Source organism: Zygosaccharomyces rouxii (assembly GCF_000026365.1).
Source record: "Zygosaccharomyces rouxii strain CBS732 chromosome B complete sequence".
In the NCBI taxonomy this organism is placed as follows: Eukaryota; Fungi; Ascomycota; class Saccharomycetes; order Saccharomycetales; family Saccharomycetaceae; genus Zygosaccharomyces; species Zygosaccharomyces rouxii.
The window spans coordinates 172,575-192,113 of NC_012991.1; the positions used below are offsets into that span (position 1 = coordinate 172,575).

The 19,539-nt window shown below is 38.4% G+C and overlaps 9 protein-coding genes across 9 annotated transcripts; 4 read left to right on the forward strand and 5 right to left on the reverse strand.

The window, feature by feature from the left end:
- Positions 1–276: 276 nt before the first annotated feature.
- SDD2 (Sdd2p) lies at positions 277–711 on the reverse strand (the record flags this gene model as incomplete). The annotated part of the gene is made up of 1 exon (XM_002495002.1): positions 277–711. One exon carries the CDS (start codon positions 709–711, stop codon positions 277–279), a length of 435 nt encoding a protein of 144 aa, XP_002495047.1.
- A 941-nt stretch (positions 712–1,652) lies between these two features.
- Positions 1,653–3,743, forward strand: RCO1 (Rco1p; the record flags this gene model as incomplete). The annotated part of the gene is made up of 1 exon (XM_002495003.1): positions 1,653–3,743. One exon carries the CDS (start codon positions 1,653–1,655, stop codon positions 3,741–3,743), a length of 2,091 nt encoding a protein of 696 aa, XP_002495048.1.
- A 114-nt stretch (positions 3,744–3,857) lies between these two features.
- PDS5 (sister chromatid cohesion factor PDS5) lies at positions 3,858–7,706 on the reverse strand (the record flags this gene model as incomplete). The annotated part of the gene is made up of 1 exon (XM_002495004.1): positions 3,858–7,706. One exon carries the CDS (start codon positions 7,704–7,706, stop codon positions 3,858–3,860), a length of 3,849 nt encoding a protein of 1,282 aa, XP_002495049.1.
- Positions 7,707–7,989: 283 nt separating this feature from the next.
- On the reverse strand, positions 7,990–9,792 carry ZYRO0B02200g (uncharacterized protein; the record flags this gene model as incomplete). Its single annotated transcript, XM_002495005.1, has 1 exon — positions 7,990–9,792. One exon carries the CDS (start codon positions 9,790–9,792, stop codon positions 7,990–7,992), a length of 1,803 nt encoding a protein of 600 aa, XP_002495050.1.
- Positions 9,793–10,218: 426 nt separating this feature from the next.
- TTI1 (Tti1p) lies at positions 10,219–13,329 on the reverse strand (the record flags this gene model as incomplete). Its single annotated transcript, XM_002495006.1, has 1 exon — positions 10,219–13,329. The coding sequence occupies one exon, from the start codon at positions 13,327–13,329 to the stop codon at positions 10,219–10,221; it is 3,111 nt and encodes a 1,036-aa protein (XP_002495051.1).
- A 482-nt stretch (positions 13,330–13,811) lies between these two features.
- Positions 13,812–15,503, forward strand: ETP1 (Etp1p; the record flags this gene model as incomplete). The annotated part of the gene is made up of 1 exon (XM_002495007.1): positions 13,812–15,503. The coding sequence occupies one exon, from the start codon at positions 13,812–13,814 to the stop codon at positions 15,501–15,503; it is 1,692 nt and encodes a 563-aa protein (XP_002495052.1).
- Positions 15,504–15,835: 332 nt separating this feature from the next.
- On the forward strand, positions 15,836–16,798 carry PRS3 (ribose phosphate diphosphokinase subunit PRS3; the record flags this gene model as incomplete). Its single annotated transcript, XM_002495008.1, has 1 exon — positions 15,836–16,798. The coding sequence occupies one exon, from the start codon at positions 15,836–15,838 to the stop codon at positions 16,796–16,798; it is 963 nt and encodes a 320-aa protein (XP_002495053.1).
- Positions 16,799–16,922: 124 nt separating this feature from the next.
- ZYRO0B02288g (haloacid dehalogenase superfamily protein) lies at positions 16,923–17,594 on the reverse strand (the record flags this gene model as incomplete). The annotated part of the gene is made up of 1 exon (XM_002495009.1): positions 16,923–17,594. The coding sequence occupies one exon, from the start codon at positions 17,592–17,594 to the stop codon at positions 16,923–16,925; it is 672 nt and encodes a 223-aa protein (XP_002495054.1).
- Positions 17,595–18,328: 734 nt separating this feature from the next.
- On the forward strand, positions 18,329–19,488 carry YRA1 (RNA-binding protein YRA1; the record flags this gene model as incomplete). The annotated part of the gene is made up of 2 exons (XM_002495010.1): positions 18,329–18,589; positions 19,072–19,488. The coding sequence occupies 2 exons, from the start codon at positions 18,329–18,331 to the stop codon at positions 19,486–19,488; spliced, it is 678 nt and encodes a 225-aa protein (XP_002495055.1).
- Between the last annotated feature and the right edge of the window lie 51 nt (positions 19,489–19,539).

The following is a 19,539-nucleotide window of genomic DNA, read 5'->3' on the forward strand; positions in this document are numbered from 1 at the left end:
CACTCTTCCCCTCCGCTTATATATGATTCATCTACCTTGTCGGCAGCCGATTGCCTTTGTTGGACGGTAATGATAAGATAGCGCTAAACTTAACCAATTTGATCAATCAATCCAACTTTCCCCAGCGAAAAAAAAATAATGATAGTAGGAGCGAGCCGACTGCAAAATGGGCGATACGATTTTGATTCCTTTTCCTTGTTTCATTATCGCCCTGTCATTTTGAACCATTATGAAAAATTCGCCTCGCATCGACCTACCTAAAAGGGGAAAGGACCTCTACTCGAAGAAATCATCTTCGTCAGATTCGTTACCGTTTTGCTTCTCGGTGGATAAATCGTTTTCCCAGTCGTCATCTCTTCTGTTGAAGATGATCGTAGTGTCCTTATTCTTATTCTCCTGTCTAGCGACTCCATGTAGAATCTGTACAATTTCTTCCTCAGAGATCTTCCTTGTCACGTGACCCGATGAAATCAATTTAGTCAAATAAGCTTCCACAGCTTGTGCTCTGTCTGGTCTAACCATGTCGACTCTGGTAAGTCTCTCTAATGCCTGAGGTTGTAAGAAAGGCGCAATGGCGGTGCCGACAGCGGGACGCGAATCTGCTCCAGGTGAAGGGGCAGATGGTTTGCCGCCATTGGCGGGTGCAGAACCACTACTGCCCTTGAGCTCGGAAAGACGTGCCTCTCTTAGAGCTTGCAATTCTGGATCCATCCTTGAGTATCTTGGCTTAGCGTATCTTAATTGATCTTTGAATATTACCTGGTGGCGTTAGCCGTTATTACTATTAATTGTTGCTGTTAGAAGAGATAGATGCTAATATTATTGACGCGCGGGAAAAATTTTTTTTCTCTTTTACAGCTTAATATCATGCTGTACGTAACGACTGGTTCGGATGGAGATTCCCTTTTGGGATTGCGATGTCAGTGTGACGCAGAGACTAAAAAATAATGACATCTCAAGAGTATAATGATAATGGTAATAATAATAGCGATGGGGATGGGAACATATCTAATAAGCAAACACACAAAAAAAGGTAATAGATTATCCTCTTTGAATTTTTAGTCCTTTCTTTTCCAATTTTAGCCAAGAATTTGAGTCTGACTCCGACTATGTGCGGTAGAGATGGCAGTGGATAAAGAGGTTACAAGAAACTACAGTAACATTACAAGTGCATTTTGACCATGAGTCCACGTCGGTTTATTCAATGCATTCGTGTCGCATAAATCAGTAGCGTAGCGGAGGAAATATATTCAGGTAAACAAATAAAGTTCCAAAAAAAAAAAAAAAGTGTAGCAATGCCCTGGAAAACCTGAAAGGGCTTGCAAGGGAGTAGTCGAATATTTTATCTTATGTCGATTCTCAATATTCAATATGGTAGTCTATTCTCTATAATGCAATATTATTTCAAAAGGTATTACCCGCCTTAAAATCTTGATACCTTTCAAAGAAAAAAATCAAGCACCATGTAGAGAGATACATGGGATGCACTTTACGCGGATGATGCATAACATTGAAACTGTAAAATAATCAATTGTTTCAATCAGATAATATTCTATCTGGATTGATATTAAAATTTTGAAAACAACTACCTTTTCCCCCCGAGATTTGTTTGGCATTTGGTTTGAGACTTCCGGTTTTAAAATTGGGAATAGATGCAAAATTCTAGAAGACCAGGTAGCAGTGGTAGAGGACCAGGACGTCCCCCAAAGAGAGGTAGAAAAGGTGGTAAGATGAGTGGTGTTAGTAGACCAGTGCCGCGACCTACTACTAGCTCAAATCAAAATGGGAATAATAGTAACAATAATAGTTTCGATAGTGGTGATACGAAAAGCCGATCCGTATCCACGCCAGCAACACCATTACCTGATGCAGCACCGGCATTATCACGACAATTAAGGAATAGCACATCATACACCCAAGTGGATTACAATCTGAAGAAAAGGAAAATTATACCGTCTGAAGATTTTGCAGTTAGGAGTAGAAGGCATAAATCAAATGGAAATGGAATTTTATTACAAGAGAATGATAGAAACTTAGAGTTAGATCCCATTTCCAATCCTGATGATGATGCTAAAGAATTAATTGAGAGGGATGCGAATGGTAAAATTGTAAATATAAACGAACCAAATTCTATTAGAGATGCCATTAATGGTGCAACGGGATTACCACTAAATCAAGGACCTCCAGAAAAGGTGAAGAAGGAATACATGTGGAGTTATAAGAAAAATTCGTTTGTCGATGTACAAGATAATCAAGATGAAGGATTTCCACAGTTAACAAGTAGAGATTCAGAATTTAATATCGAACAGAGTGACATGAGGAATAAATTAGAACCGTGTGACGTTCATGCAGATGAAAGAGACGTCTTGATTAAGGGTAAGAATAATGATAAAAAGATTACAGATTACCACCACGGCCATATAAAGATCAAAGCAACCGTTTCGGAAGAATCAAAGAGTAAATTGTTTGGACAAAATAGTGTTGCAAATTTACCAGGAAATGGAGCACATGGGGAATTGGCAGGATCCACTACCCAGGAAATTGAAAATGATGATTTTTGCTCAGCATGCCTTCAGTCAGGTTCATTTTTATGTTGTGATACTTGTCCGAAATCGTTCCATTTTCTATGCTTGAATCCGCCCGTAGACCCTGATGAATTACCTGACGGTGATTGGTCATGCCCTCAATGTGTATTCAAGATGAGGTGCCCTAATGGTTCGCAAGCTAAAAAATACGAAAAGGATTTTTTACAAGAACAAGTGCCGCGAAACTGTAAATTATTTGGTAAACTATTGTTTCAATTAGAAATAACCAATCCAAGACAGTTCAGTTTACCACAATCTCTCAAAGATACTTTCCAAAATGTGAAAAGTGGACCTCACGGTGTTTATAACGATGGTAGAGAAAAGGAACCCCTATCGGAAAAGCAACTTTTTGGAGCACCTTATGGACAATCATTAACTATGTTAGATTGCTACAATCCAGATATTCATGTGGATCAAGATACTGGTAAATTTCTCACTTGTTATAAATGTCGAACCACTAAAATGGGGACTTGGGATTCGCCCGAAGATTCAAGACTCATCATGAGATGCGATTATTGTAAAACGCCTTGGCACCTCGATTGTATACCTCATGCACCTCGTGCCTCCTTAAAAAACTTGGGAACTAAGTGGAAATGCCCCCTACATGCTCCTGAGGTGACTAAAGGTAATGAAATGCGTAGATTGTCAAAGTTCCAAAAATTCATTGAACCAACGCAAACATGCGGATTCAAAAATAATGGCGAAGTAGATATCGTATTGGATGAAATTACTTCCCCTGGTTCTAAAGCAATGATTGAAGCCTACAAGAAAAAAGGTGACTTCCCACCAGTAGCACTTCTGAGTGAAAGATCTGTTAAATTGGACTTTATGGATAAAGTATTTCGTGCCAAAAAAGTACAAAGGGATAGAGATTTGAAATATGAAGAACATCTTATAGACAAACTTTTAACGTCTTCATCACAATCTAAGGGTGATAAACCCCTAGAAGATCTCTTGTCATTCATTTACTTCCAAGTGGGGAATAATCCATATTTAAAGAAATTGTGGGATTTCAAAGGATTATGCAAGGTAGCACAAGATGAACTGGCCAGGGAGAGTATTTCTAGACAAGAGTTGAATGATCTCCTAATGATAAGAAAGCTTTTAGAATCCAAACCGAAGGAAGAGATAATGAATTTCTTTAACCTCAAGGAATAAGCAATATGCATATATGCTATAAGGAACAAACGCAGAAGAGGAATTTATAATGAAACTCCTTCAATATACGTACATCAGATTATCTTATTTATTTAGTTCCATGGGCGTCATGTATTATGAATAATCTTCATCACTTTCACTAGCTCCTTCTTTGTAGTCAACATTTTTCTTAGTTCTACCACTTCTCCTAGCAACGTTGTCTCCGGCCCTCTTATTTCGTATTTTCTGAGAAGGTTGATAGACGTTATCGTCAGCTTCACTGACATCTTCCTGGCTCTCCTCTTCAGATTCCTCCACTTTCTTACGAATGGCCCTAATCTTTTTACGCTTTGAATTTGATGCACCATCATATTCATGGGCAAGCATTCGTTTTTGAGCCTTTTGTCTTTGTGTTTGTGAAGTGTGAGCGATGCGACCAACTTTACTTCTTATGTTAGCACGCAATTTATCAGCCAATGAGTCTGGAAGATACGTCTTAAACGAAGCCTGTGCTTCCTGAACATTTGAATACGGCATGAAAAGATCCGCGGGCAAGTTCAGCTTACCTGGATATGCTGAGTGTTGCCAATTTCTCTTCTCTTTGAGGGCTAGTAGAATCATTTGTGATATTTCACCGATAATGTACAATTTCCTGCTTGGATTTATATTGTCCCCTCTATCGCTAGCCACACTTTCTTCGTCCTCTTGTTGTTCTTCCACTGTGATCCTGTCTTGATAATTCTTGACTCTTTCAGACAAATAATACAACAGGCTGAAATTTTCTTGGGCGGCTATTGAGTCAAAATAAAACAACAGATAACCAATAGCAGTGGTCAAAACATTCAAGTATGCATCACCATCCGAATCTAGACCCTCTTCAATATCAGGATGATGTGCAATGGCGTGAATCAATCGAGGAAGCGCTCTTTCAAAGAAAGTATCTTTTTTGAAAGATTCTTTACTGAAAGTATAATTGATCCATGTCTTTGTAGTAGATTTGAGTTCACCATTGGGTTCATACGCTGTAAAAAAGATAAGAGGCAGAAATTTAATGGATATCAATTCACCGGCAAGACCGTTCTTCAGCTGATCAAGAAATGACTTCCTCACTGGTAAGGATTCATCTTCCACTAAATTGATCATCTTTATAATGTCTGGTGATTTAATGAAGTCACTTAAATGTGGAATGTGAGCTAATTTTAGTATTTGGAGTCCCGCATAACATCTCAGTTTAGTTTGAAAACTACTTGGAGTTGGATAATATTCAGTGTTGTACTCTGAGATGAGTTCACCGCCACTGGCAATCAAGTAGAAGAACAACTTCACCGTTTTCTCTGTGAAAGCTTTTGCCAATTCGTCATCATTAATTTCTGACGCAATGGATTTCAACTTTACAGTAAATAGTTTTAAAGAAAACACTTTACAGCTTAAGGCAGCATAATCCTTCTTGTTTAATGAAGTATCCTCGATCCAATCAGGCTCGTTCTCTTTGTCACCCACAACTTGATTCGCAAGTAATACCTCTTTGATCAAGTAACTTACAATATCTGTAGAGTCTTCATTCAAAATACGTGGACAGAATCTGAATATTTCTGATAAGACCAAAATGTGAGATGCGATGTGTTTGTCATTTTTGAGATTAAGCGGTAAGATGCAGTCTTTGATAGGTTTCAAATATTGCTCCGCATTCGGTGATAATGCAAATAGTTTAGTGGCATATTTAGCCATAGTTGGTTCTCCCTCTAAGGCAAAATCCTTCAGTTTAGTTGCGAATAGTGCATTTTCAAAATCAAGCTGATCTCTCATGGTTTTACAGATTTTGTAAAGAGTTTTCAATGCCTCATTCAAGGTCAAAGCACCCTGTTCAACATCTGGGAAATCTTGACCCTGGGTGATCATGCACTTTAAAGTTCTAACCTGATCTTTGAAAAGAGTCGGATTGACGGTTGAGATGTGATCCAAAAGTTTTCTTTTCAATTCAACCTCTTCTGAGCTAGCATGACTTCCCGTGTCAAGAAGTATGGGTACATTCGACACATTATAATTCAGTGGTGATGCCCTATAGAGAAGAATTTTGACTTGTCTAGCTAAATCGCGGGGTACAATGGTTGAAGATGCCCTAGCATCATTTTTCCGGAGAATCGTGGGATCTTGAAGTTTGTTGACCAACTCTTTAATACAATTCCTTAATGTGGCAAAAGGAACATCATTACCAACACAAGTTTTGATCAAATGGAAAACTCTCTTGTCATTCAATTCTTTTAAAACTTCTAGAGCAGCGGTTGCCTTTAACTGATCCGCCATACCAGAAGCTAACCAATCAATTGTTTTTTGCAATTTGATCGACATTCCCCCCTCATCATCTGGTCCATCACTATCATTCAATTTTTCTGAAAATTCAATATACTTGGATATTGCTTTCGATATCTGTAATTGCCGTTTATTAAATGCGAAGAAGGATGCAAACGCCTTTTTATCGAAATGCGAAATTACTGTCAGGAGTCGGTCAACTCTTTGCTTGTCATCAGCTTCGACAGGTAAAAGATTTTCGAAAATGATTCCATCTACTTGCTCGTTAATATTGAGATCATTGATGTAGTACAGGTTGAAAATAACAGAAGGTATAGTTTTCACAATTTCCCATAATTCTTTATTTTGGGTGATATGCTTCTCACAGGTCAGAGACTCGGAATAAAAGCTAGCTACGGTAACAATGGACAATTCTCTAACTTCTCGGTTTTTCTCTCTCGTCAACTGCAATAGACAACTATAAACCGTCTTATCAGTTACTTTTCTCCACAAAATCGACACATTGAGTTCTTTAATTGCCAAGACAGATCTCTTTCGCACACGATGATCTGAATCAATTAAAGTTTTAGCTAATCCCTTGCTTACCTCTTGAGAAATGTCATCTCTAATCTCTAGCACCTGAGGAACTCCCTCTGCCCATTGTTGTCTAACCTCTCCGCTAATATCAGCAATCTTTGAAAGCCACGCATTGTAGATATCTTGATGCGTAGTGACAAAGTTTAAATCAGAATCTATAGTTAGCAATTCACCGACTAATTTCGTAGACTGTTTTCTCAACAATTCGTTATCTGATAGCAGTTCATGGTAGATGAACCCGATAACTGATGATACTAAATCTGGTACACTCCCCCAAAGTCTACAGATCAGTCTATGCAATTTAGTGATAACCTTCTGAGCATTACTTCTAGCCTCGAAAGAATGGTCTTCCTCATTAGTAACATTGTATAAGATCTCTGAATAGTATTTGGTCAAATGTCGACTCATTCTAGTGGAATATGCATCACAAAGAATTAAACTTATTTCATAACCACAGTTAGACACTACACCAAGACCCTTTGGTATTTCCTCTGGATTGTAAGTTAGGAATTTGTTGAAGATTAATCTCAGAACATCCATTGGTACACTTTCAAATTCTGATATGACTTCCCCCAGAATTCCGCCAATAACTTTAAACATTCTAGGTTCAAAGTTCTTAGAATCATCGTAAAATATTTGGAATAATCTTTCTAAAAGCTTATGTGCAGATGGTAAATCGGTTAAGAGAACAATTGATCTGTATTCTAACAACCTAGTGATCAAGTATTTTTGTTGGATATAATAACCATTTTCTGGATCTCCCAATTGTTCAAACTGAGCCAAAAACAATTTAAATATATCGGTTAGTTGAACATCTGTGTAAGGTGCATCTGGCGCGTAAAGTCTTAAAATGTCATTCAAACAGCAAGCAACGAAGGCTCTTATACCTTTGTCTTTATGTTTCAAAAGTTTTCGATCCAGCAAGTCAACACGGTATGCTTCTAATTTCTTTAGATCCACTTGGCCTTGTACAAGCGTCGATAGTTCTTCATGAAGGGATCCAAGACGCGCTAACAGTTCATCGGTGGGTATAAGGTTTTCAGATGTGGATATAATAGGCTTCTGAGTTTTCAGCTTGGTCATAGATGTTCCTGCCATCCTTACCAATTCTTGATAGCCCTCGATATAGATGATTAATCTCTAATGATGGATTTCTTTGTAGTGAGAACTCATCTCAAGTGTTCAATCTTTTGACGCGTCGCTCTGATGCAAGATTAAAAAAGAAAAGTTACTTGTGTCAGAGAATAAAATAAAATACAACATATATCATTATATTATCACATTAAGTTACTCTAGATAGTAATATGTTAAGGTATCAGTGCATTCCACTGAATGCAGAATTATGCTCCTGATGAAATATCAGAGAAATCGTCACACTCTATTAGTCAGGTTGTTTAGATGGTAGTTCAGGTAGATGGGAAATGTTCCCACTATTCCAACTAGAAATTATATCCAATTCCGCAGGTCCGATTTCATCAATAGCTTTAGTATTTGATTGATGGAATTTTGAGTTTCTTTGTAATGAGGGAACTTTTGCCCTTGGAATGTCAGTTGAACTTCTTCGTTGGGTAGAAGAGGTCACATTTCCAGAACTATTCCGGCTACTCATAAATGGTTTATGAGTAGAATAAAACGATGGCGGTTGCTTGTAAGGGAAGGATTCTTGCGTGGTTCTGGGTAATTCGTTTTTGCTTGGTTTAGAAGGTACTCTTGAAATGAACCTGGTGATAGCCTTTTCCAATTTGGCACCAGGTTTGGAATCAACTACCCCATAATTCTCAGTGCTGTCTTCACCAGTATCCGTAGATTTCGCTAATGATCCCCTTAGAGAACTACCTCTGCGAGAGGGACCCGTTGACACAGGCTCCACATCACCAAGAGGCTGACCATACACTGTAGCAGAATCAGTCATTCTTTGAGTTCTTAGGTCCCTATCTCTAAATGGAGTAGCCATACCTTTGACAGGGAAAACACCAGCTGGTGTGGTCCTGGAACGTCTCCTTACACCATTAGATATTGTAGAATAAAATGATACACCAGAACGATTGGAATCCCACCTTTTTACAGGATATTTTAATTGAGAACTGTCTTCGAGAGCCTCTGGTCTACCAAAGTAATTAGAAGAGTCGTTCATGCTCAATTGATCTGCTGCCGATGAATGTGCTGATCTATTTGATCTGCTTGAAGTCACAGAATTTCGTATTGGTACACCGGGGTTCTTCTCATTACGTTCTTCTTCTTCTTCTTCTTCTTCTTCTCGTGCTTGGTCCTCGTCGTATAGTTCCTCTTCTGGTTGGACTCTAACCACACGGGAATCCATATTTAGTTCAGGTTGCTCATCCCTCTCCTCGTATTGAGGTAATGACAATTTTTTCCTATCACGTTCAACTACTAGCAAATGTAAGTAGAATGGTATAAGTAAACTGAATGAAAAGCCACCTAAAATGTTTCCAACAGAGGCTGGAACTAAAAGCTTCCAAATGTATTTACCCACGGACACATTAGCCCCATTTAACATCCCAATGAATAAAAGTGGCATATCTCCTACTACGTGAGTAAATCCAATGGATACAAATGTAAAGATGGGTAAAGTGATCATAATCCATTTCACATGAAGAGGTTTAGCCATCAGTTGTAAATATATGGCGAGGCATGCGAAAAAATTACCCGCTATCCCCTTTAAAAAAGTCTGAATAAAAGAAAAACTAGCTTTTTCTTCAGCTAGTTGTTTAGATCCAACTTTCCAAAGGTGTGAAGAACTCAAGGATGATAAATGCACGAAAACGTAACAAACTAGTAGACAACCACCTATATTCCCAAAGAGACTGCAAAACCATGATATCAATACGTCATAAATGCTCACCGATCTTCTAAGAAGTCCCACAGAAAAGTAAAGGATGTTAGAGTTGAAAAGGTCCGCACCCAGGATAACCACATAGAATAAACCAATCCCATAGAGAATACCTGCCATAAATTTTAGAATACCTGGATTCTTCTCCCATATACCTGGATTATCGGAATGTACTGAAATATTCAAAATACCACCACTACTAAACACGATTCCTGCAATGATGCTGTTAATCACCAACACATCTATTTGCATTCGGGATTTCTTCATGGAAGTGGCCTCCACAGCAAGGGCAGCTTCATGTGGCGTAATGTACGTCGAATCATCTACAACCATTAAAGGACTTCCGAGATGTTGAATAATTCCAAGAGTAATAATGGGGCTTCATAGGTTTTTCTTCTATTATCTGTTTTCTAATGTGAACTTCATCTCAAAGGCAGCATTTTTTTGAACTCTCCCAAGGCATCGAAAAATTGGAACGAAAAAAGAAAAAAAACAACAAACAGATAAACCCTTGAACTTTAACAAAGGACTCAATTTAAGATGGAACGACAATCTTGATAACTTTTGTTAGGTCAAATAAAACAGATTGAAATCTAGAGCGTCGATGCCGTTAACCTTTTGGTCCGGGACTGGCCTGTAAATCGAGATTTCTTCTGTCGCAGTTGCTTAAGGAAACTCCAGATGGAAGAAAAAGAATACAAATGATAATGATAAAAAGGATAAATGGGGGATAAATGGACCCTCTTGAGATTACAATCTTTAGTTAGTGTCTTTTAAAGTCCATACGACATCTGCTAGAAGCAGAGATGTTTCTGCTACCGTGTCAGCTGGTATGACTTGTATGCAACAGTATAACATGTCTGTCAAAGTTGTATCTGGTAGCATTAATTCGGTGACGGTGATACCTTCAAGAAGTAAACCCGCTAGTGCTACTAGAGCATCTTTTGTCACTGGAGGGAACTTGCGATGTGTACTCATTTGAGAATTTCCAACTTCCGCTTTACCACTGCCGCCACTCCTGGCAACTCTCACCTCTTTCAAAAGACTGGATCCTTGGCACCAACGATCCCATAACTCGAAAAATCTTTTAGCTACGAAATCGCCAGAATAATGGATTATTTTTCGTAGACATAAGCAAGCAGGCTTTACAATGGTGTAATCCGAACTTAAAGTACACTGAACGACGGATTCCCAGACATTAGCTATTTGAGGCAACATCGAATTGTACTGCGTGGAAAGCATTGGTACAATGAGTTCCATTACTTGAAGGATTTGTACGCGCAGGGGTTTGGATGGGTGTGTCAATAGTCGATCGCCGTAGTGGAATACTTCCAACAATATTCTGTATGAATCTAGCGGAATTGGGGAAGACCATTTTTCTTTGGGAGCTAGGGGCTCCATTTCTGTACCTTCTTCCTCTGCATGTTCCTCGTCTTCATCGTCACTGTCTGCCTCCTGGATCTTGGAATCGAAATATTCTTGGAAAGAGGATGGTTCCTTGGTATATTCATCAACTAGTGGTTCATCCTCGGGATTGGGTTTGCCTAGAATACTAACTAATTGCTTAACATTCGTCATACCCCAGGGAGAATAGGCATTGGTTACTAAATGATCGCTTCCTAAAGTCAACTGTTCGTCTACTTGAAGAAATCTTTTTTTCATTTCCAAGATAATGACTTCAAATAATTGGAAGAATTGAATGCACAATTCATCATAACCATGGTAGTAATCCAGCATTTTGAAAATAGTTTCTATCACGTCTTTAAACGTTTCTATCGTTTCATATCCAGCTATTTTGCAGATAACCGCGAATACCGCGCTAACTCTTTCTGTCATACCCAAGTTCAACCTTGTAGAAATGGAATCCACCAGATAATCCACGTTAGATAGTAGCATTTGCTGTATAGAACCATTGTAAAGTGTCTGAGAAATCGTCAGTGAACATGATTGGGCGAAATGGCGTACTATGGGGGAAGGAGAAGCCAAGTTTTCTACGGTTGTGTACAAGTATTCAATTAGTTCCGGTTCAAAATCCTTGTGCATTACTTGACACACAGATTCAATAGTAAAAAGTACAACACTTAAGACTGTTTCCTCTTGAAGTGACATTGATCTGCCTTCTTGCACCACGGTTAACTCTTGAGCCAGTCCATTACAAAAATCGAGAATGGCATAACAAGGTTCATATGTATATTCCTCGTCTTCACCTGTGTCTAAGAAAGCATTCATTTCATTATTTGATTGCTGTCCATTGTATAGTCCCCTAATGGCCCAGGCACTGGACCAAAGTGCCAACGTCTTTCGTATGGTATTTGAGCATGACTGTTCAGATAGAGTGGTCTCAATGAGCAGTGAAAGTTGACTCTCTTGACCTGCCATCCTACCAGCGGACATTAACAGTTTACCTATAGTATCTTCCAACCTTTTTGACATTGTAGGTAAAATTGCCACTGAATCCTGACAATGAACGATTTCTGCCTCCAAATCACCGGCAAGGATAACATTGCTGCTCTGTTCTGTGATTTTGAAATTGCGCCTCCTTGATAGAGTGCTGGTGATATCAGATTCTAGAGCCTCAAGTATATTGCCGCCGATGTCTTTGAGTAATGAAAAATCTTTAGTGGGATCACATTGAACCAAAATATCTAAGGCATAGCTCAGCGATAACAGCTCTTGTTCATTTTCTAATTTGATAATATTGTTGAGCTTGCCTGCTTTCCCTTCGACTAGTTGTTGCAGGTACTCGAGATGTTCCGGAAGTTGACTGTATGGATCTCTCCTTAGGCTTACTAGAGTTGACACTAAAGAATATTGACAGTTGCTTAGAGAGTTCTTAGAATGTTTGAGTAGATTTGATGTGAAATCTGTGAGGGCATCTGTAATCTCTTGATTTTGTCTTTTAAGTAATTTTGGAATGAAGCTGTCAAGAGCTCTTTTCACTTGTGAGGATGTCCCTAGAAGCCAACTTAGACTTCTATGTTGAGAAGGACTTTCTAAATGCATTTCTATGCGCCTATTGACATCCACATCTGGATGTTCCTCTTTGAAGGTAATTAATTCATTTACATCTGTGAATCGAGACCTATGAGCATCCAAGGTAAAGTCATCATATACCATCCTCAAGATGATACTTAAAACTTGTAAAGTTTTGACCACAACTTTGTAGTTAACGTTAACACCTGGAGATAAGAATACTTTGACAAAACTTGAAACGTTACCTGGCAATACAAATGAAATTATCTCACCATCACCTATAATCTCCTGATAAAGAATTCGTAGGGCTTCTAATGCCTGTATTTGTGTCTGAGGATCTTGAGAGGTAGATTCCAAAAGTCCTAGCAGTATCGTAATACAATGTCCCAGACTGAGAAGACTCTTGGGTTTTGATGAAGAGAAGAATTGAAATTTATAAGATTGGTCTCTGAGGGAAGTAAAGAATTGGAGCAGAACCCCACATCCTGCACTTTTATACTCTAAGGGTTTTTCACTGATCTTCGAATTCTCTTTATCTTGGCTTATAAGGAAAGTTACCAGGGGTAATAACTGCTCTGCTAATTCTTTGGCAAAAGTTCCCTTGGACCTCCAGCTTAGTCGCAGCAGGTGTGTGATTATTCTTAATACATACTCAGTTTGAGAATCGCCAAGTCCACTTTGTTTTAAGAGACTCACAATAGGAACAAAGACGTATTCTGCCAATTTTTGTGAAAGGGATTCGTCATGATAAAATGTCAATTTGGATTCTAATCTCTTTAGTGCATTCAGCAGCGTAAGAGAACTAGGATCAAATGTATTGGGTGGTAGAAAAGCTTGTCGTGAAAGATCCACACATAACGGTCTTAGCTCCTGGAATAAAGCGGATTGACTAGCCATCTTGCTTGCAACTATCGATTGATGGTTGAAGTTCTTGCGTAGATTATCGCTTTTACCAAATTTCGAACATACTAACTATATTGTCAAAGCAGCTAGAGCGTAAAATAATATCGAAAGTGCGACTAGTACAAATGGTGCCCAAATGAACCTCCGAAAACCGTTATATAACGTGTCTCTTTTGCAAGTATTTGTTGATCTTCGAAATATTGTCAAGATCTTCCATCTTATCGCAGCTACCTACAACTGTTGTTTCAAGATCTTTCAAGACTAATCATAACATGATAGGCTGTAGAACGAGGTCTCCGATCCACTAGGTAAAAATGGGTAAGGACTTTTGCCACGAAATGGTCCTTTAGCTTGTACCTTTATGCAGGTCTTGATCCTATCCGCATCGCTTCATTATAATAGGATTGACACTAAAAGTAGTGATGTCTTAACACTGATGGAAAGTAACTGTTTTATTGCAAAGCATCCGGTAGTTTATGGATTTCGAATACCGTATAGTTGTGGAGTTAGCAGATCAGGAACAACAGCAGTGGGCTTATAAATTATTTACAGAGAATTCTCTTTTCCAAGACAACAACCAAGTTAATACGAACGACACTGACTTTTCTAGTGATTGGCGTATTGGTGATTTGAGTATAGGGGCTCTATTGAGGATGGATTTCGGTTCTGAATCTCATGAGAAGGATTTAGTTACTTCTAAGTACTTAGGCCATGGTATTATACGGCTCTTCAAGATTAATGACCCTAAGAATGATCAATACACCGAGAAGGATCTTTTGATGGTACCTGGTGATGATACCATGGTTTGCATACTATTTGTTCCTACGTACTTTACAGTTCATGAACTGTTACATTTCTACATTGGTGATGACATTGTTAATAATCAAGTGTCCAATTTTCGAATATTGAGAAATCAGAAGAAGGATTTAGGTTTTAATTTTATGGTTTTAATGAAATTTCGTAACTCTATGGATGCTAAAAGATCTAAGGATATTTTTAATGGTAAAAGGTTTAGTCAAATGGATCCAGAGACTTGTCATGTAATTTCAATAAGAGAAGTCGTTTTCAAAAGGGCATTATTCGATAAGAAAGAGGGTCAAAAATTGCCCTATCTGTTAACAGATCCATTTACTACATCTCCCCAACCATTACAAAGTCAAGTAGAATTACCCACATGTCCAGTTTGCCTTGAAAGAATGGATTCGGATACGACGGGACTCATTACAATTCCATGCCAACATACATTTCATTGTCAGTGTCTTGACAAGTGGAAAAATTCCAAGTGCCCCGTATGTCGATATTCCAGTTTAAGACTAAGTCGAGACTCACTATTAAGAGATGCTGGTGGATCCGCTAGTTGTAGTACTTGTGGGTCTCGTGAAAATTTGTGGATATGTTTAATCTGCGGTAATGTTGGTTGTGGGCGTTATGCTTCCAAGCATGCCATTGAACACTATGAAGCCTCATCACACTGCTTCTCCATGGATATGAGAACTCAGAGAGTTTGGGATTATGCCGGCGATAACTATGTGCATCGATTAGTACAGAACGAAGTGGACGGTAAACTAGTGGAAATTGGCGCCGAGGGCACTAGCATACAAGGTGATACTGCAGGTGGCGGCTCTAACAAAGACAGCGAATCAACGGCAACTTTCATGAGAAATAAAGAATACCATTTAGAATACGTGCAGGTTTTAATTTCACAATTAGAATCACAAAGAGAGTACTATGAATTGAAAATGGAACAGGAAGTACAATCGAGAAATAACGATTCACAAATTGATGAACTGAGAAAAGATTTGGAACAGCTGAAAGTCAATTTCAAGCGTCAGCAATCTGACTGGGAAGCGGAACGTATCAAACAGCGTAAACAACTGGAGGAGGACCAACTAGTGTTAAAGGGACTTCAAGAAAACCTTGATCATGCGACGGAGAAAGAGAATCGTCTAATTAAAGAAAAACAAGAACTGCAGATGCAGAAACAGGACCTACAGGAGCAAGTTCAGGATTTAATGTTCTACTTAGGGTCGCAGGAAAGGTTTAAAGATGCTGATGAGAGTGAAAGAGAAGGCACACTTGTGATAAAAGAACCGGAGAAAAAGCAGTCAAACACAAAGAGCAGTAACAAGAATAAGAAGAACAAGAGCAAGATGAAGAGAAAGACTTAGAAGATTTATTTTCAGGTTTTTTCAAAACCACTTTGTTTTCATTTCTGATTGAACCGTCGGTCTTTTTTTTCTTCCACTAACTTAATTTTTTTTTTTTTTCTTCCCTTTGATATCGAAAATTTTTAAAAGACCGAAGAGATGATGAAATTTAAAGTTGAAAATTAAATGAACTTTTTACATTCTATGAACTGGAGAGTTGACGCTTCAACCTTGTATGTATCAAGGTTTCTTGGACTTCAATATCCCTCCACTCCTTTTGGTTGAAAAATACTTTTAATTATATCACCTTTTTTTTTCATTTGCTTCATCATTAATCAAAATATAGAATAGAGATGGCTTCAAATTCTATTAAACTGCTTGCTCCAGATGTTCACAGAAATTTAGCAGAGTTGGTTGCTAAAAGACTAGGTTTGCGTCTAACAGATGCAGATTTAAAGAGAGACCCCACAGGTGAGGTTTCGTTTTCTATTGGTGAATCCGTTAGAGATCAAGACATTTACATTATTATGCAGATTGGATCAGGTGTGGTTAACGATAGAGTTCTTGAACTGCTGATTATGATAAATGCTTGTAAGACAGCTTCAGCAAGGAGAATTACTGCAGTTATCCCTAATTTCCCTTACGCAAGACAAGATAGAAAGGATAAATCAAGAGCACCAATTACTGCGAAATTGATGGCTGATATGTTGACAACATCAGGTTGTGATCATGTTATAACGATGGATTTACACGCTTCTCAGATACAGGGATTTTTCGATATTCCAGTGGATAACCTTTATGCGGAGCCAAGTGTGGTTAGATATATCAAGGAGAATGTTAGTTGGAAAGAAGCTGCTATCATTTCTCCTGATGCAGGTGGTGCCAAGAGAGCTGCTACTTTAGCCGACAGATTAGATTTGAATTTTGCATTGATCCACAAAGAAAGAGCAAGGGCAAACGAAGTTTCTCGTATGGTTTTAGTAGGTGATGTAACAGATAAGATTTGCATCATTGTTGATGATATGGCTGATACCTGTGGTACTTTGGGTAAAGCTGCAGAAGTTTTGTTAGATCATGGTGCTAAATCTGTTATCGCTATTGTAACTCATGGTGTCTTATCTGGTAGGGCAATTGAAAATATCAACAATTCCAAATTGGATAGAGTGGTTTGTACAAATACCGTTCCATTCGAAGAAAAAATGAAATCATGTTCTAAATTAGATGTCGTTGATGTTAGCAGCGTTTTGGCGGAAAGTATCCGTAGATTGCACAATGGTGAAAGTATCTCTTACTTGTTTAAACACTACCCACTTTGAAAATTGATCGTGGGAAAGAGGATAAATGATACAAAAAGAAGATTTATACGGTATAAGAAAACAGTAGTATATTTAGTAGTACTAATAAAAAAAAGTGTAAAAATATAAAAAAATGGGTCGTTTTTTATAAACCTAACTTGGCTTTATCTAATTCTTCTAGGGAGTACAATGATGTACCTTGACCGCCCAAAATTTCCTCCTTATTACCCAAAAACTCATGAGCTTCTGGATGAGGGACCCAGATGACGTAGGATCCAAATGTAATACCTGCACGAACTCCCGCTACACCATCTTCAAAAACGAGGCATTCTTCAGGTTTAATTTGTGAACTGAATTTTTTATTTAATTCCTTAAGACCAACTTGCCAAATATCTGGGAAAGGCTTTCCTTTACCAGGTGGTATCCTTGGGTCATCACCAGTGATAATAACATCAAATAATTTGAAACTTTCCTTCAAATGTGAAGTTTTTTGCTCATATTTCAAATTTGTCGATGATGTACATAGGGCAATTGGAATACCCTTGGAATGCAAGTACTGAAGTAATTCCATTGCACCAGGTAAGAAACCACATTCTGACCATTTTTTGGATTGAATTTCAAGGTTTAATTTTTCGTATTCTTCCACAGTCAATGGTAATTGATAGTGGTCAATGACAATTTGACCCGCTTTTGCACCTGGTAAACCCTGTAGACGGATCTTTAAATCCCAGGTAAGTGGGCCTTTACCGTATTGAGCCAGAATTTCATTCAATGTTAAAGTATAAGTATCTTCTGTGTTGATCAAAAGACCATCCATGTCGAAGAGACACGCCTTAGTGCTGGTAGAAACATGTTGATTGTTAGTATCAAGATCTTGATGATCGAGAACCCTTATAGCTCGAGTACTCAGTTACATACCTAGCTGGAGGTGCCATTATTTTTTGATGAGCTCGCTAATCGATCTTGGTGATTAGTATAAGTTGAAATGCTCGGCTTGTCATTATGACAAGCTAAAAAGGTGGCACTACTAGCAGGAGTTATATATAGATGTATCAAGAATTCCGGAGAGTTCTCCTAGTGATCTCCTTGGAAAGGTTCTACCTTACATTTTGATATGACTCCGCCAGCTTATTTTGAATGAGATAACAAATTAAACAGGGTCTAGTGAAGAGCATATTACGGCATAATGCATGCTAGAGAGCATGCTAGAGAGTTACAGAATCCGTCAATTGCAGTCATGTTGATTCCACTATTCTTCATTACTATACTCGAGGTAGTCTTCGCAACCCGAAGTTTCGCGATCGGTGTTACCCGCATATTGTTGGAGAAAATTTCAAGTATAAAAAGGTGAACAGTTTACGCCACTTGCAGTCAACAGATTGACTGGTTCCCTGCAGACAATTGGTTTCCTACAAACGAAGAATTCAATTGGACTCCCTCAAAAATTCGGTTGCTCTCTGAAGTAAAAGACTAATAAAGACATTCATCTCTCCCTCTATTGTTGTCATTACTTCCCTTCCAATTTTTTCTCAATAAATAATAACAATAACAATGTCAGCTAATTTGGATAAATCATTAGATGAAATTATCGGTTCTGGTAAGAAGCAAGCCAGAGGCCGTATCAACAAGCGTTCTGGCGGTCCAAAGAAAGCTCCAAAGCAAATTCGTCGTCCAGCGGGTGTTGGTAAGAAAGTTAGAGCACCCGCAGATGGTGCATCTGTAGCTAGGATGGCCAAGCTCTTAGATACTTCTAGAGAGGCAAAAGTTAATGTTGAAGGATTACCAAGAGACATTAAGCAAGATGCCGTTAAAGTATGTTAAAAATACTTTATGAGCGGAAAGAACAAAAGGCAATGCGATATGAAAGGTTTAGGTGCTACATTTTTTGTTGGCTGGGTGCTTGGAGGTCTGATCTTTTTGGTTATAGGGCGTTTGAAGGTGTGTTTTAGACCTGCGTCTTTACGGTTTCTATTGTGAGTAAGTGAATCAGTGCGTTTCACACTACAAATGCTTTGTTTTACGAGGAGCAATTAATTTTGTTATCTTCGGGAGGGAGAGAAGCTTGTAGTAACTCATTCGACGTCGTTGAGAAGAAGTTAAATTATCTTTTTCTTCATCTGATCTTTCCTGTAATGCCTAATGAAACCTTCAAAAATGGTACAGATTGCACCTTAGCACGTATCCGGACGTGCTTCATAGAAGCTGTGTGCTTTTCCTTTTCAAAATTGCCTTTTGTTCTTTTCATTCACATGGAAATGTTTTAATTAACAGAAACTAACAAGCTTTTATTTTAGGAATTTTTCTCATCTCAAGTTGGTGGTGTCTCTAGAGTTTTGTTGAGTTACAACGAAAGAGGCCAATCAACCGGTATGGCCAATATCACTTTTAGAAATGGTGAGATGGCAAAGAAAGCTGTTGCCAAGTTCAATGGTGCCCCAATCGATGGTGGTAGATCGAGATTAAGATTAAATTTAATTATTGATCCAAACCAACAGCCTTCCAAGAGTCTTTCTGAAAGAATCAAAGCTGTCCCTGTAACAAACAAAAACAGACCTTCAGCAGCAGCAGCTGCTGCCAAGAAAGGACCAAACAAGAGGGCAGCAATTTTGAAGAAGGCTAGAGCTAAGCAACAGCCAAAGGAAAGACAGCCAAAGAAGAGTTTAGAGGATCTAGACAAGGAGATGACTGATTACTTTGAAGAAAAACAGTGAGATGGACGATAATTGTTTTATTTTATTTTATGGTTGTTTTTAGTATTGGCG